Source organism: Lygodium microphyllum, chromosome 5 (assembly GCF_053477565.2).
Source record: "Lygodium microphyllum isolate KBCC chromosome 5, Lygodium_microphyllum_v1.1.10, whole genome shotgun sequence".
In the NCBI taxonomy this organism is placed as follows: domain Eukaryota; kingdom Viridiplantae; phylum Streptophyta; class Polypodiopsida; order Schizaeales; family Lygodiaceae; genus Lygodium; species Lygodium microphyllum.
In genome coordinates, this window is record NC_141139.1 from 74,351,067 (window position 1) to 74,364,818 (window position 13,752).

At 40.0% G+C, this 13,752-nt stretch overlaps 1 protein-coding gene across 3 annotated transcripts; it reads left to right on the top strand.

Annotated features, from left to right (window-relative positions):
• Nucleotides 1–5,951: 5,951 nt before the first annotated feature.
• On the top strand, nt 5,952–10,563 carry LOC148035991 (pentatricopeptide repeat-containing protein At2g33680-like). 3 transcript variants are annotated; one of them, XM_087677987.1, is made up of 2 exons: nt 6,501–6,638; nt 6,715–10,561. In XM_087677987.1, exon 2 carries the CDS (start codon nt 6,827–6,829, stop codon nt 10,379–10,381), a length of 3,555 nt encoding a protein of 1,184 aa, XP_087534113.1. In that variant the 5' UTR covers nt 6,501–6,638; nt 6,715–6,826; the 3' UTR covers nt 10,382–10,561. The 3 variants fall into 3 exon arrangements, with proteins under 3 accessions (XP_087534112.1, XP_087534113.1, XP_087534114.1); XM_087677988.1 differs by having other exon boundaries at nt 6,513–6,646; XM_087677986.1 differs by having other exon boundaries at nt 5,952–10,563.
• The last annotated feature ends 3,189 nt before the right edge of the window (nt 10,564–13,752 follow it).

A 13,752-nucleotide genomic window follows, 5' to 3' on the forward strand; every position in this document is an offset into this window, starting at 1 on the left:
TTTTAGATCATGGCAGACCCATGTAGGGATATTGAAAACCTGCCTCTTCATCAAGAGATTCCAAGTGGTCATCATGAACTAGGCTAACCACAATTTGGTATAGACTTGGCTAATGTTTTTGCCATCAACGGGGATAGAACCATTAGGGGATTTCAAGTCCGATAGTTTGGTGTGGATTTGACGAATGCTTTGCCATCGGTGGGTGGTTGAAATGGTCTTAATCATGTGATTATCGAGTCACACGTTACTAATGTTTCAATGTCTAGGTGCCAGAATGGGGAAAATTTTAATGAAGTGGTTTGTGAGAGTGTGTCTCAGCATGTTGAAATTGTAAATGAGGATAATGAGCTAGTTGAACAACATGCTGGTATACATTTGGCAATGATGCATATCGATTGTGTTGTGCCTAATATTTTACATCAATAGATGGTTGTGATTTTGGGAATCACCACAATGTGGAAAATTCTGTGGTTAATGAGTCATGTGTTCAAAATATTATTGTTTTTTATCTCCAAAATGGTGGATTGTGCTCCATTTTACATGCTTTGCCTGTAACGGATGTTCACCCAGCAACAACGGTATTGCTATTTCAAGAGCTGAATGTGCATTCCATGGGGAGTCTTTCGGAAATGTGTGAGAGGTGTTTAGCTAAGTTGTGGAGATGCAAGACTCGGGTGTAAGGGTGGATTTTGTTTGGAAGGCACTATTTTCAAAATGGAAAAGTAATGTTGCCACCATTACAACGTCCACCACAGTCATTGCATGATTTGTTGCATGGTATTCATTCTTAGAGTAGGATATTTAAAAATAACATACGAGCATACAACATTGCTCTTGCATTTGTATCACTCGGAGCTAATGTTGACAAGCTACCTATTATCACGAATGGTTACACCTTTAGAGTGTATGGCTATGTTTATCACCATATAGGCATTTTACTTCTTGATGTACAACATCAAGAAAGGCCAAGATTTGCACAACTCTATGTTTATGATACCTAGCATGAGTTGCTTAATAGGCTGGGGGTTATGCATGATTTATTACCAAATTTGCAAGGGGAGCTTCAATGTAGGATGCATCGACACAACATATATACACAGGCTTTTAGGTCTGTGGGTTTGCGACTGCAAAATAATCTTGTGCAAGAACTAAGAATGAGTATTTTTTGTGTTCAAAGAACCAGTAAGCAATACTCTACTCCTGTAGCAAAATTGAGATTGCAACTATCATGCTGAGGCAAGGTGACGAGGATACTCTTGATCGTCGGGATATTCGTGTTTACACTCGAGGTGATCGATATGTTGCTATTTCAAACTTGCATAGAGCATATATACCAATGCTATGTGTCCTTTTTCCTGTGGGAGATGATGGTTGGCATGTAAAGGTTCCCTATAGTAATGCCATTGTTCATGTTAACATATATGACTTATCCATTAAAAATTGTGTTACCCAAATGTAATTTTATGTTTTTCGCCTTCAAGTGTGCAAAGATACTGAGGTGTGCATATTGCGTGTGGTGGTTAACTATTGCAACAATTTATGGTTGATGCTTATTGTAGTATAGAGCAGTATAGGTTAACTTGGTATCACCAGAATCAATCAATGTTGTAATCGGAGGCCTACAAAGACTTGGCAGACATGGTGGGGGCAAATGATAATGGGCCAATGTAGATTGTTGGTGCCTCTATTGGCAAGAGGATAGTTTTACTGTCATCATTCATGGGGCCAAGGCACATGTATCAATTATATTAGGATGCCATGGCTATAGTGCAATGCAAGGGAAAACCTGACCTTTTTATAACAATGACATGCAATCCAAAGTGGTTGGAGATAACTAATGCTTTGTTGCATGGGAAAAGTGCTTATGACCGTCCGGATTTGACTGCTTGCGTTTTTCATGAAAAACTTGTTGATTTAATGTACACGTTGTTGTGGAAGGATCTCTTTGGAAAGGTTACAGGCTATGTTACTGTGATTGAATTCCAAAAGAGGGGGACTACCACATTCTCATACTTTGCTAATTTTAGAGCCGTCTTTCAAACCTTGTGAAGCATGTCACTACGATAGACTAGTTTGTGCTAAGTTGCCGAATAGAGTTAGGTTTCTAGCCTTATTTGAGACCATTTCAAAGTGCAACATTCATGACCCTTGCGGAGGATTGAACCCCAAGAGTCCTTGTATGGATAAGGGTAGAGGTACTAAAGACTACCCGCGAAAATTAGTGGACATGACAACGGTTGATAGTTCTGGCTATCCCATTTATTGAAGACAAGATGATGGAAACTCTGTAATCATAAATGGTAATGTTATTGATAATCAATGGATTGTTCCATATAATCCTTTCTTGAGTAAGAAATTCAATGCACACATAAATGTGGAGGTGTGCTCGATAGTTGCGGCTGTTAAGTATTTTTATAAGTATGTGCACAAGGGGCATGATCGTGCAACCGTCAAATTTTTTGTTGGGGTTGATTCAACACGGAATAGTGGTGATATTCATAAGGTGGACGAGATTCAAAGTTATTTGGATACACGATATGTTTCTGCCTCTAAGGTATGTTGGTGGATCTATGATTATGCATTACATGATGAAAGCCTGATATATAGTGTTTGCAAATTCACTTACCTGGTGAGAACTATGTGGTGTTTCGAGATACAAATAATATACCAGATGTTGTGCAAAATGAAGACCTCCAAAATACTACTCTTATTGAATAGTTTGTGTGCAACCACGTTCATCCAGAGGCTAGGACTATTCGCTATCAGGACTTTCCAGTGTATTGGTGTGGAATGCACGACATAAGATGTGGACTAGGAGGAAGTGTGGGAATACATGTGATCAGATGTATTTTATGGCGCTTACTTATGGTGAGCTTTTCTATTTGTAGATGCTTTTAACAGAGTGTCAAGGATATACTTCTTTTGAAGATTTGCATACTGTTGATAATGCGATCTATGATTTTAAGAATGCTTGCATTGCAAGGGGTATGTTAGAGAGTGATAATGAATATGTTGTGTACTTAGAAGAAGCTGCCTCTGTGCAAACCGGTGCCCAACTCTGTACTTTTTTTGTTGCAATTTTGGTCTTTTGTGAGCCAGCTCGGCCTGGTCATCTATGGGAAAGATTTTTGGTACCAATGGTAGAGGATATCATGTATAGATTGTAGCTACAACATGTGCACGGCTCTTTATTGTTCTACATCATGAGACATCTAAAATGGCTTTGTTACATCCGCAAGACCTTTTGTGTCACGTAGGGTGAAGACTCTCTGCTTTTGATGGGTTGCTTGAACCTCATCAACCAAACGCACAATTGCATGCTAACACTCTTTTGCAAGATGAATATGCATATAACACATTGGAACAATGTAGGGTTTCGGAATCCATGGAGGTAATGCTGAATGAGGGACAAAGAATTGCCTTTAGTGTAGTTATGGATGCTGTTGACATAGATAGTGGGGGTTTGGGAACACATTCCTATATAAGTGTTTACTTACGAAGGCGCGCAGTGGTGGTCGTATAGTGCTAGCAGCAGCATCACGTGGCATTGCTGCCTTGCTTTTACTAGGTGGTCGTACAACTTACTCACGGTTTAAAATCCTAGTAGAATTAAATAATCGATCCACCTGCAACATTCCTGTTCAAAGTGACCTTGCTTGGTTATTGAGACAATCGAGCCTTATTTTGTGGGATGAGTCTTCTATGACCTATCGATATGCCTTTTGAAGCGGTTGATAGTACTCTAAGAGATGTTATGAGTTGTGATAAGCCATTTCGTGGAAAATTTGTTTTGTTTGGAGGGGATTTTAGGCAGGTCTTACCAGTTGTGGTAAAGGAAACACGTGAGAATATTGTTAATGTTGCATTGTGTTACTTTGATTTGTGGCATTACATAAGGGTGCTAAGGCTATTTGAGAATATGCGAGTGTGAACAACTGGTAGTGTAGTGGACAATGGGTTCATCTGTTGGATTTAAGGAATAGGGGATGGAGTAGGTATTATTGAAAGTTGTGATAAGTTGTGTATTCCACCTAGCATGAAATAAAAAGGGTAGTCTATCGAAACCTTGATTGATAGTGTCTACAGTGACATATCCAATGTGGGTGACTACACATCGTATTTTAGTGAGCGGGCTATACTTGCCTCACGGAATACAGAGGTGGCTACTTTGAATGATTATGCATTGCAACTAGTGCCAGGAGAGGTTAGACAATATTATAGTGCAGATTTTATTGCAGAGACTGATGACTCATTTTTGTACTCTATTGAGTATTTAAATACATTGGACCTTGGAGGTGGATTTCCTCCTCATTTATTGTTGCTCAAGATAAATGCACCTATTACTCTTCTTAGAAACCTAAACCTAGGAAGGGTATGTGTAATGGTACGCTGTTGATATGTAAAGCTTTCAATAGAAAAGTGATAGATGTTGAGATAATAACATGGGCAATTGTGGACGAACGAGTTTTTACTCCTCGGATTGCTTTTATTTTCAATGCTACACAATTGCCATTTACTATGAAACGGAGGCAGTTTTCCATCTGGTTGACATTTGCTATGACAATCAACAAGTCAAAGGGACGGACTGTGTCCATTGTTGGGCTTTATCTAAAGGCACCAGTATTTACATATGGTTCGTTGTATGTTGTATTTTCAAGGGTAAAATCTTTGCATGGTGTGAAAGTCCTATTGGGTGAAAAGGATGGGGATATGACCACAAATATTGTATACAAGGATATTCTTTGAAAGGTGCAGTAATGCGCATTACTTTCTTTGGGAAGATGTAGTTATTGACGACCATGTAGGGACACTAGTTTTGTATATATGTGAATTGCTCTCTATGCCCTATTTGGTTGGCATATACTCTCTTGAAAGTAAATTATTTTTCATATTTTACTATTTATTTAACTTTTGTAGATGCTTACCTTAGAGTGGCACTATTACCCAGCTTTTGACTATCAAAAGGAGCTACAGTACACGGTGCGCACAATAACGAGTGATGATATCATAAGAAGAATACTTGCAAGGGTCGTCGAGCGTTTATATAATAATGTTAATATTGACATCAAGCTCCCAATTTTTATTGAAGTTGTACATTGTGGATACACACAATGTTTTTGAGTACATATGTACGAGGTTGACCATAAAAAGAGATTTTAACGCTCTCATATTGATAAGATACTGAGGCATTAGTTTAAGTATGGGTTCAAGGATTTGGGTTGTTTTATAACGCTGTATCAATGTTTGTCAATACCTATGGAATGGTTCACAAATGTTCGACCGGGTATTGTTATTGTTGGGATAAAATGGTCTTTACTAGTTGTTCCACATACTTATATTGTAATTTTTGTTCCAATGCAAGTGGTAAAAAGAGAGGTAGGACTATTGCATCGCCCATGCGATTACCAATGGAAATTGTGGGATCATTCCTTGCTTCGCCTTCACATGTTTTGTTCAAGGATGAAGACTTTGTTAATGATTCCTTAAAGAAGAGGAAGCTATTTTTTTACTAGGCATCTTGGAGACATTGTTTTTTTTTGTTGGTATCGAACATTTGCTTATGGTGCTTGGAAACACTCGGGTGCCTTATACTTGGCCTTTGTGGCTTCATTTTGATTAGGTCTCTTATAAAAATTCTTTTTATGGTGCTTGGTCTTTGTCTCGAGTATGACCCGTTTCAATATAACGTTGTTGTTTCTAAGTATCGCACAAAGCAAGCATGTGATTTCTTATATTGATGTTGAGAGGAAAGTTTGTAAGTGTGGTGTACGGAAGAGATTGTTTCTATGTTTGGCATTCTGTGTTACAAATTTTATAAACTAGTTTTAGTTTTAAGTTTAGAGAGAGAGAGAGAGAGAGAGAATTTACGAAAAAAAAAGAGAGAGAGAGAGAATTGGGGGGAAAGAGGGAGAGAGAGAGAGAGAGAGCGCGAGAGAGAAGGGAAATAAAACATCATGGAAATGAATACTAGCGAATACTACTCTGCCGTAGCCAATATCTGGCATAGATGGAATGCACAGATTAGAATGAGAAGGGGCGAGTGGCTTACCGTTCTCTGGCGGATGAAGGTATGCAGGCAGAGGCTGTGACAGACTTGATTGGGACCCTGCAGGCATGCAGACACTCGAAGGATCTCCATCAAGCCAAGCGCCTGCATGCCTTCATGCGCCAGCAGCAGCTTGAATCTCACCCTGTCCTGGGCAACTTCCTCATCCCCATGCTCGTAGACTGCGGCAGCTTGCCGGATGCACATCGAGTCTTTGACCTCCTGCCCTGTCGGTCCGAGCACTCCTGGACTTCCCTAATCTCTGGCTATGTCGATCGCGGAGAGCCCTGTCATGCGTTTGACCTCTACCGCCAGATGCTGGATGACTGTGACCCTCAGCCTAATGGTCATACTTACTTGGCCCTGCTCAATGCCTGTGCCAGGACTACAGATCCCGAAACCGGGTCAGGTTTGCACGTTGAAACCACCAAAAGGGGTTTGGACACAGAGCTTTTTGTTGGCAGCGCTCTTGTCAACATGTATAGCAAATGCGGACTGCTTGCAGAAGCTCGCTATGTGCTCGATAAGCTTGATATTAGGGATTCCTTCTCCTGGAATGCGATGATCGAAGGATATGCAGAACACGGGCTAGGTGATATGGTGCTGAACTGTCTCTCACACATGCAGCTCGAAGGCCTGTCTGCTGACCCTGTTACCTTTGTTTGCAGCCTGAAATCAACTGGTACTGTCGCAGCATTACAACAGGGCAGAACGTTGCATGCTGAAACAACGAAAAGGGGCTTTGAAAGAGATGTTATCGTGGGCAGCACACTAGTGGATATGTACACAAAATGTGGGTCCCTTGTAGAAGGACGGCAGGTTTTTGACCGGCTGCCTTCTCGGAGTATTGTTTCGTGGAATTCATTGATCACTGGTTATGCTGACTATGGGCTTGGTGAGGAAGTGAGCAATTGTTTCTTTGAAATGCAATTGGATGGCATATCCCCTGATTCTGTCTCGTTTATTTGCAGTTTGAAGGCTTGTGGAACTGTCAGAGCTTTAGAAACTGGGCAGAAATTACATGCAGAGACAATTAAAAGTGGGCTGGAAGGAGACCTGCATGTAGGCAGCACTCTGTTGGATATGTACACCAAATGTGGTTTACTTGCAGATGCACATCAAGTCTTTGATTGGCTTCCAGTTCGAAACACAGTCTCGTGGAATGCGCTGATTGCAGGATATACAGAACATGGGCTTGGTGAGGAAGCAGTGAAGCTTTTCCTCCTTGCGCAGTGTGAGCAAATTGCACCTGATTGCGTCACTTTCTTATGTGGCTTGAAAGCTTGTGGCCTTACTGGAGCTTTAGACACAGGCTACAAAATACATGCTGAAATAACTAAAAGAGCATTGGAGAGAGGTGTTTATGTGGGTAACACATTGGTGGTTATGTATGCAAAATGTGGTTTACTCAGAGAAGCACATGAAATGCTAGAGCAGCTGTCAGTCCAAGATGTAGTTTCATGGAATGCATTGATCACAGGTTATGCTGAAAATGGGCCTCAGGAGGAAGTGCTGAATTGTTTTCATGAGATGAAGTTGAGGGGTCTATGTGCCAATGCTGTCACCTTTGCTTGCAGCCTGAAAGCTTGTGGCACTATGGGGGCTCTAGAAGCAGGTCAAGATGTCCATGCTGACATAACTAAAAGAGGTTTGGAAATGGAGCTGCATGTAGGCAGTACACTAGTGGACATGTATGGTAAAGGTGGCTTGCTTCCAGAAGCACAAAACGTATTCAATGGATTGCAGGTCCGAGATGCAATCTCATGGAAGGCAATGATTTCTGGATACTCCAAATATGGGCTCGGTGAGGAAGTGCTCAACTGTTTCAGGGAGATGCAAGAAGAAGGCCTATCCTTGGATGCTGGCACATTTTTGTGCAGTTTGAAATCTTGTGCCAGTGTAGCCTCCATTCCAACAGGCCAACAGTTACACACTGAATCAACAAAATGGGGATTAGAAAGGGAGCTTTGTGTGGGCAGCACAGTGGTGTGTATGTACTCAAAGTGTGGGTTGCTTGCAGATGCTCGCCTAGTGTTTGACCAATTACCAGTGCAAGATGCAGTCTCATGGAATGCAATGATTGCTGGATATGCTGAATTTGGGTTTAACAAGGAACTTCTATGCTGTCTCCATCAAATGCAGCTACAAGGCATAGCTACTGATGCTGTGACTTATTTGTTCACTTTGAAAGCTTGCGGTGATGTAGGAGACTTAGAGACAGGCCAGGAACTACATGCTGAAATCACCAAAAAGGGGCTGGAGAGAGTCCTTCATGTGGGCAGTACGCTGGTGGATATGTACAGCAAAGCTGGCTTGCTTACAGAAGCTCATAAGGTGTTTGAAGCCCTTCCAGATCGAAACACAGTTTCTTTGAATGCGCTAGTAGCAGGCTATGCTGAACATGGGTTTGGAGAGGAAGTGGTGAACTGTGTGAAGAAGATGCAACTAGAAGGAGTTTCTCCAGATGCTGTCACATTTGTTCTCTCCTTGAAAGTGTGTGGTGTGACGGGAGCTGTAGAAAGAGGCAGAGAAGTACATGCTGATATTAATAAATCAGGTTTAGAAGGGGATCTGTTTGTGGGCAACATGTTGGTAGACATGTATGGCAAATGTGGGTCAGTTGGAGAAGGACAGAAAGTGTTTGACCAGCTGCTAGTTCGAGATGTCATATCATGGAATGCACTGATTAATGGATATGCTGAGCATGGTTCCATCAAGGACGTGGGCACCTGTTTCCAACAGATGCAGGTGGAGGCTATCTGTCCGAATTCTGTGACCTTTATGTGCAGCTTGAAAGCATGCTCAACTGTTGGAGTTCTAGAAGCAGGCTGGGAGTTGCATGCTGAAATTTTGAAAAGGGGATTGGAAACTGAAGCATGCATAGGCAATGCATTGGTGGATTTATATGCCAAATGTGGATCACTGGCAGAAGCACAGCAAGTGTTTGATCAACTGCCATTCCAAGATTCAATCTCATGGAATACATTAATTGCAGAATATGCTGAGTATGGACTTTATGAAGAACTCAATAATTGTTTTCGACAGTTGCAGCTAAAAGGCGTGTCTCTAGATGCTGTCACATTTGTTCACAGCCTAAAAGCTTCTGCTACAGTAAGAGATCTGGAGATGGGTCACGAGTTACATGCTGTAATAATCAACAACGGACTGGAAAGGGAATTGTGTGTGGGTGGCTCGCTAGTGGATATGTACAGCAAATGTGGCTGCCTCAAAGAAGCACAGCGAGTTCTTGACATGCTTCCAGTGCGAAATGCAGTCTCATGGAATGCCTTGATTGCAGGATACTCTGACTATGGTCATAGTGAGGAAGTTCTTGCTTGCTTTAAACAAATGCAGTTGGATGGTGTGCCAGCTAATGCTGTCACATTTCTTCTCTGCATGAAGGCTTGTGGCACCATGGGAGCCTTAGATATAGGCCGTGAAATACATGCTGAGGTCAGAAAATCAGGATATGAGAGGGATATTTCTGTTGGCAACATGTTGATTGATATGTATGGAAAATGTGGGTTAGTTTCAGAGGGACGGGAAGTGTTTGACATCCTACCTTCTCGAGATGTCATATCATGGACTGCTATGATTAAGGCATATGGAGAGAACCATGAGGGTGACATGGCTATACAATGTTTTGAAGAGATGCAAGAGCAGGGTGTAAAGCCAGATGCTATAACATTCCTTTGTCTTCTTGCTGCATGCAGTCATACCAGCCTGGTCCTTAAAGGCCAGGAATATTTCAAATTAATGACAGAACATTATAATATTGAAGCTACATTAGACCACTATGCTTGTATGGTTGATCTTTTTGCAAGGTCAGGACATGTTTATGAGGCAGAGAGGTTTCTAGCAGCCATGAAGTGTCCTCCATCCAGTTGCATCTTAATGGACCTGCTCAGTACCTGCAAAATTTATGGTAAAGTGGAATTGGGACACAGATGCTTTCGACAACTTGTGAACGAAAAAGATGCTTCTGCATACTTGTTGATGGGAGGCATTTATGCAGGTGCTGGGAGGTCGAGTGATGCAAACAAAGTAGAGGAGATGAGGAAGCACACCAGGAAAAGAAAGAAAGCTGGCAGTGCTTTAACTGAAGTCAACAAAGATTTACACAAATTTATCGTAGGTGTCAATCAAGAACACAACTCTGAGATGTTAAATTTTCTCAATTCTTGTATGAAAAGTGAAGGTTATGTACCAAACACATACATAAGCTCAAACTACACCGCTGGTGCAGATGAACTAACATGTTATCAACTTGTAGATAATTATTCTTCTAGTTCAACATGTTTCAACAGCAACATTGTGTCATATACTCAATTTTAGGCTGTGTTATGAATTTGGAAAATGAACTCTTAATCACACCAAAGAACTACAAGTAAAGTATTGAGGCTTACTGGAAATTTATACTTATACGTGGAGATCTAGAAATACAGGACTGTCATTTACTGCAAATGCAGATTATTAGTCAAGAGGCTGATAATGGATTGGGCAACACCTCTAAGAAGTTTATTTGAATGCTTTTACTGAAAGATTGTGAATATTTGAATGCTTTTACTAAGAAATTGTGAAAGTGAGTAGGTTTGTTTTAGGAAAGCTAGACCAAGAAGGGCTTAAATTTGCAGAAGGACCTTTGCCATTGAGTTCTGCTCTCGAGCTAGCAATGACAATAATAGATAAGTTAATATGAAACCAATCTTTTTACAAAAAGGTGGTGGCCCTTGAATAATATTGATTGCAATAAGCAATGTATTCTTAAAATAATTGATCATTTCAAAATTCAACACATTACCACTTTGGGCTAGAATACCCCTTAGAAATTGATATGAGTTGACACTCACTTGTTCCCAAAAATGTTAGCATCCCTTAAAGTATTTCTATTTGCATTATTTCAAGGTCTTGTGTACAACCAAGAGAATGACTATATACTCGGGAAGATGGAAAGCCTTGCCACAAATCCAAGAGATATGTCCTTGAGTCTCTAGTTTCTCTATTGACTAAGTCAATCTCTTATACAATATGAAATATCTTGATGCTTCTTTGTAACCAGTATTTTTAGATCCAATTTGCCTCTTGATTCCATAAGCAAGGAAGCTCAAATTGAAATCTTGTTTAGTTGCATGCGAGTTAGCTTTGTAGTAGACCCTTGGAATCTTAGTGAATTTGCTATCCATTGATCGAGTTTGCATCCACAACCTTCTTTCAACATTGAGGCATGCATGCATGTTGTGAGGTTTTCTAAATAAGCTCTAAACCATCTTTGTTGTCTCTCATCATAGCCGATCCATGTGATAGTCCCCTATCCATAATAAAGTGAGGAGAGAAATCATTGATTTTCAACTCAAAAATAGTGACCAACATCAATATCTAGCCTAGACAAGTGATTGGCATTAATAATCCTCAATTGTCCCTTTGTTTTTGATTGCTTGGGAGCCAAAATTGAGCCTTCAACAGTTGCACAAAGGTCACCCCTGTTGCACATGACCAAATCTCTTTAAATTTGTGGTTAATCTTCGTATTTTACTTCACAATCCTTCATGCATGGATGAGATTTTCTATATTGCACTTCAGGACAACCATGCAAACCTTAATTTATACTAAAATTAGGTATTTACCAAGGAAATTCATTGCTAAAATGCTTCACAATTGAAATCAGGTTTGTAGTAAGAAAATTCATAGTTGAAATCCCTCAAATTTACTAAGGGAGGATTCAAGAAAATCAGGTTTGTAGTAAGAAAATTCACAGTTGAAATCCTTCAAATTTACTAATGGAGGATTCAAGAAAATTAGGTTTGTAGTAAGAAAATTCACAATTGAAATGCTTCAAATTCATTGATGGAGAATTCAATTGTCATTGAGGAATGAGAGAAGCAGTAGAAGAGAGAATTTTGATATCCTTGTGAATTCTCAAGATCATGTATCACTTGCTACCAATTGTCTTGAAATTATCCTCCACAATGTTATCCATCTTTGCATGGCATATAAACCACCCCAAAATGTAACAAATGAATTTGAAACTAAAGGGATAAAATATTCAATGATTCTCTCTTGTGCAGTTGATGAGTTTCTCACACACCTATGCATGCGTACATGAACATGTGCACACACATATACACACACTTTATATGATGCAAAATGTTAGTCCTAATGAGTGCTCAATGATGGGACATCAAACAAAACTCTTATTCCTTCAAGAGCTTCAGCTTGTCTTGGCTCGATTATCTCTCACCTAGTTGGCTCCTACTCTAGCTCAAGTAAAAAATTCCCTCTCTTCTTCAATCTTGAGAAAAACAAGAAGAAATAAGGATGGAAGGTTATAGTAGACTCACCAATTACTCACCTTCTCATTGCAATGTGCTTTTGAAGGGAGAAGTAGATGGTTGCACAATCTATGTGAATGCTTCCTACAAGCCAAGCCTTTGATTCATCACCATACACTTCAAATTGTCAAGAGAATGTAGGCAAGCAAAAGAGAAGTAGAAGCTTCTCCTTCGTAGTCCCTCACTCTCTCACTCTCTTGCAACCTTTGAAACAATTATGGATGGTTCAAGATGCACACAATGCATGGAGAATAAGAAGAATAAGATAAGGAGAAGAATGGTGCCAGAGAGGGCTTCACTCTCCAAGTCCCTCACACTATCTCAACCTCTGTGAATCTCTCCTTACTAGCAATGGTGGAAGTAAAAAATGGAGAATAAATCTTGAACTTAACAAGTTGCACACACAAGAATAAGCTCTCTAATCAGTTTCCTATATTTTATACATTAGGATTAGGCTTAGGGGTTTCACCCAAAGTTGGACACCCCACCCACTTTTATGGCTCTTGACCAAACCTTCTCTTGATTTATGCATATAACCCTAGCTTAATTGGACCTAGCCTAGGATAGAAAGCCTTACATCCAAAGACTCTAAGACGTGCATATAAGGGAGGATTTCCATACCATACCTCCTATGTAACCTATCAATCAATAGTGATACATGGAGATCTATTTATCAAATATACGACAGTAGTAACTATCTCAACCCAAAAGTATTATGGTAAGCTTGGTTGACTAAGTATATTGTTACGGACTCTTTCTTGAATGGTTCTATTCATGCACTTCACAAAATCATTCTAGGGTGGGGTGTACGGAGCGAACAATAGAAGCTTAGTACCCCTCTTATCACAAAACTACTCAAATGCTTTAGACACATACTCACCTCCATTGTCAGCAGATCTTAGGCATTTCAGTCTATACCTAGACTGGTTCTCAACAAGAACAAGTCAATGCTGAAAGGTAGATAAGACATCCGATTTCTACTTAATACAATATGCTTAGACCTTATGCGAATAATTATCAATGAATATAACAAAGTACTTCACACCACCCAATGACTAATAGGGTATGGGACCACATACATTAGAATGCACAAGAGCCAAAGGGCTTACCCATGCACATAATATCTATGAAAATTACGTGTCTCTGTCATAAAGACAATGGTTACAAGAATCAAAACATTTATAATCAAGAGGAGAAAAATAATGCAAACGAGTAAGCATTAAGCATTTTCATTTCCTTTAAGGACATGTTACCAAGATGATGATGTTATAAAGATACATGTGGTATGTCAGCCATAACCAAAATATGATTAAGAGATCTAGATACAAATAAAGGATAGAGGTTGTCAGTCTTGGCACCTTAAGCAAGCACAAGATT